The sequence below is a fragment of the Lithobates pipiens genome, unplaced genomic scaffold (assembly GCF_037356315.1).
Source record: "Lithobates pipiens isolate NorthernLeopardFrog02 unplaced genomic scaffold, aLitPip1_a1.2 Scaffold_30, whole genome shotgun sequence".
In the NCBI taxonomy this organism is placed as follows: domain Eukaryota; kingdom Metazoa; phylum Chordata; class Amphibia; order Anura; family Ranidae; genus Lithobates; species Lithobates pipiens.
The window spans coordinates 173840528-173844569 of NW_027507791.1; the positions used below are offsets into that span (position 1 = coordinate 173840528).

At 36.9% G+C, this 4042-nt stretch overlaps 1 protein-coding gene across 1 annotated transcript; it reads right to left on the bottom strand.

The window, feature by feature from the left end:
* Positions 1 to 774: 774 nt before the first annotated feature.
* Positions 775 to 2712, bottom strand: LOC143942266 (olfactory receptor 5V1-like). Its single transcript, XM_077463509.1, has one exon. The coding sequence runs from the start codon at positions 2187 to 2189 to the stop codon at positions 1236 to 1238; it is 954 nt and encodes a 317-aa protein (XP_077319635.1). The 5' UTR covers positions 2190 to 2712; the 3' UTR covers positions 775 to 1235.
* Between the last annotated feature and the right edge of the window lie 1330 nt (positions 2713 to 4042).

Consider the following 4042-nt stretch of genomic DNA (forward strand, 5'->3'; position numbering starts at 1 on the left):
GGCTAACTGACTTTGATTGACAGCAACTGGAGCCAATAGTGCCGCTACTGTGTCTGTGGCTGAGGGACTCATGGACATCTCTGGATAGAGATGGGGCTCAGGTAAGCATTAGGGGGGCTGAAGGGGGCTGCTACACATAGAATGCATTAGGATGAAAATAACCTTCTGTCCTTACAACCCCTTTATGCTGGGTACACACTATATAAAAACTGATAGCTCCGGTCAGAGCCGCTGTACTAACCATGCAAGGTTAGTTCAGCAATCTCCCTCACTGAGCTTTTGTGTTCTGACAGGAGGATTGCCCCCCCACCAGAACACTCTGTTTAGCGCTCTCTGCCATTGGCTGAGAGCGCTGATCAGGAGCGGTTGGCTGTTGGTTTTCCAGCATGCTCATCCGACAGAAGCCAGCCGGACAGACCAACATACACACGTGCCAAATGTTGGCCGATTTTTTTAGGAACTGCCCGTTGTCTCCCAACATTGGGCCCATGTGTATGAGGCTTTAGGCTCCATTCACACCAATGCATTTTTGTCATGCTTTTTACAGGAATAAAGGACATCATTTTTAACACGTTCACATCAATGCATTTTTGTTCCTCTGCATTTTTTAAAAGGGTCAGGGACATTTCTAAATGCAAAACAGTGCTTTTTTGGCTCAATAGACTTAATGGAGAAGCTGCAGAAAAGCATGTAATGTACTTTTATTCTACATCAATTACAGCAATTTTGCCATGATTTGTGTTTTAAAATCTGCCTAAAAACAACCCCCCCCCCCCCCCCAAAAAAAAGCATAAAAATGCAAATCTCAGTAAAATCACTGTAAAAAACACAGCAAAAGGCACCCGCAGACACGCTCAAAAGGAACATGCATTTATGTTAATGGAGCCTTAGAGGTATTTCGTTCAGGATATACAACAATGTAGTGCAGCAACAGATGGTACGAGGTACTAAAACGTCTGGAAGTATGAAGCTTCAATCCTTGTCCTGCTTTCCAAAAGCAAGTGTACAAAAAATATAATGTGTAAAAGTTCAATTTTGTATATATTCCTGTCCAACAACACAAAGTTGTCTTTTTTTGTAGTGAGTTTTAGGGGTTGAGATGCTAAAGACAACTAGACATTCAACTTGAAAAGGATGTTGCACTCTGCGAACTACTTGAGCTTAGTAAGTGTGGTGAAAATTCATAAATAAACCAAACCTATAGCATTTACTTGTTAGCTGCCAGGAAACAAAGATTAGTTACAATCTACAACAGCCATACATTTTTTTATGGCATCTTTGATTTCCTTATTTCGTATACTGTAGATGATAGGATTCATCGCTGGTGTCACCACTGTATAGAAAACAGACACAATTCTATCCTGCTCTGGAAAGTAACTGGAAGGAGGGCGTAAGTGCATGAATAGTGCCGTTACATAGAACAGAAAGACCACGGCAAGGTGAGAGGCACAAGTATAAAAAGCTTTTTGCCGTTGTTTGGTGGATCTTATATTTAAGATAGTCAAGGCGATGAAGAGATAAGATACAAGAATGAGTATAAATGAGCCTGCAACAACTATCACAACTGAAGTGCACTCTACAACCACACTGAACCAAATATCAGCACAGGAAAGATGAAGCATCGGAGGCATCTCACAGAAAAAGTGATTGATTTGGTTGGCTTCACAGTAAGGCAAACCAAAAGTGACCATTGTAAGAACTGCAGAAATAAGGAAGCTCAAAGTCCAAGATCCAGCAGCCAGACAAAGGCACAGTTTGTAGTTCATGACCATGGGGTATTGTAATGGTTTACAGATGGCATTGTACCTGTCAAAAGCCATAGCAGCCAGTATTAAACATTCTGTACCCCCTAGAGATAAATGGAAAAAGAGCTGGGTTGCACATCCAAAAAATGAAATGCTTCTGTTCTGAGATAGAGTGTTTACCAACATTTTGGGCACCACAGTTGAGGAAAAGCAAATGTCAATGATGGCAAGGTTGGTCAGGAAAAAGTACATAGGGGTCTGAAGGCGGGGATTAAGTCTCACCATGAGAATCAACAGAATATTTCCTGATAATGTCACCATGTATAACATCATGAGCAGCAAGGAAAAGAAAATCTGAAGATCTAAAATGTTAGAGAGTCCCAGAAGAATAAAGTGTCCTGCAAATGTTTGATTTGAATTCTGCAACACAGCAGGCATGGACATCCTTTGATAGTAAAGAAACCTTATGGCCACCTTACCAAAGCAAAATTATGAAATGTAACAAATTAAATAAAACATAATATTTTTTTTTTATGTGTGATATACTAAAAAATACAGTATTGGATCAAAAAAAAATAAAAAAACATGTTTAATTTAGCAATTTACTAGTTCATGGCAAAAGTCAAAGCATGTACAGTATTTTGTATATAAAATTGAGTACATTTTAATATGTAGCACAATTTAAGCATTTCTAAAGTATTAAGCTTATATTTTGTGAACAATCTCTACTGTCACTTAACAAACATATATTGTGTAAGTGATTTAGACCTATGAAGGAAACTATGGTAACATATAAAAATATAGTAAAGCACCAAAAATTGTTTTAGATTTAATTGCTAGTTATTTAATGCTGCAAAACAATTACAGAATGATGTTTCCAGTCTGCACCATACTGAAGTTTCCAGGTTGCTCTGTTAACTGAAGCCAAATAAAAGAAGACCAGAAATTGGTTGCAAACAATATATAATAAAACACTAATTTCCTAAAGGATTTTAATGATTTAAATTATAGTTTTCAAATTGCTGTGAAGATTTAATATTCCCATTGCAATTAAAGTTTGCACATTAAAAAGTATCTTTCTACTTCTTAGAATATATGTTTGCATTCAGTTTAAGACTTAAACTTTTTTATTCTCCATTAAGGTCTGACCAAGCCATATAGAGTCACTCTTTTAGAAAGTAAAAAAAAAGTTAAAAAATGATTATAAGCAAATTAATTGTAACAACTTATATTTTTCAATTGTTTTATATTACTGAGATTTAATGGTGATTAGATGTTTTTGTGATGTAATTTGTGCTTTGAACAGTAGTAGATATTAAAATATCTAATTCTAATTGACCCATATATTAAACATGTTTTTTTTTTTTTTTAAATAGTTTTTATTGAAATTTTAACATGGTACATGTAATGAACAAATACAAATAATGGTGGACTACGGAATGGTAAGTTACAACCAAAATTAAGTGAAGAAAGAAGGAAAAAAGAAAAAGAAAGAAAAGAAAGAAAATTACGTTTATGAACGTAGTGTAAACATTTCACCTCTAATGACATTTTCATATTTGTAATCAATTCAATGGGATCGATTGAGATACAACTATTGAGGATACATAGAATGTTCAATTTTTGCATTGAGGGACGCCATCAGGCTCCCCGGCACCCCAACTGGGATCACGCTGTGACGGGGGCCATCTGGCCTGCCTCTAGATCAGAAATATCACATTGTCAAACAGATTATTTCCTATACCACTCTGTCCAACATTTCCAGTGTTGGTCAAATTTCAAGCCGCTGGAATTTCTTAGTGCTAGCAATCTTTCATACTGATAATTTAAGTTCACCTGGACTAGTACTTCAGAAGGATTTGGGGATTGTGTACTTTTCCAATGACGGGCAATTATTAATTTGGCAGTAGTTAAAACATGTGTTACTACTATGCGGAATTGGGGTGGGTAGTCTTCTATACTAAGATGCAGTATCGCTAAAGCTGGGTTTGGGTATTGAATTATTCCGGTGATTTCGGTGAGTATGCTAAATATTTTCCTCCAAAAGCTAGAAACATTTTTGCAATGCCAAAAAATATGTAAGATAGTACCTACACTGCCGCAATCTCTCCAACAGAGTGAAGAGTGCGTGGAAAACATTCTTGCCAGTTGGTGTGGGGTCCTGTACCATTTATGGAGAACTTTTTGGTTGAGCTCCCAGTGGTTGGCACAGTGGGTGGCTGCATAGTTATATACGAGAGCATTTCTCCATTGGTTTATATTGAATGTTTGGTTTAGATCCCTCTCCCAAGTAATCA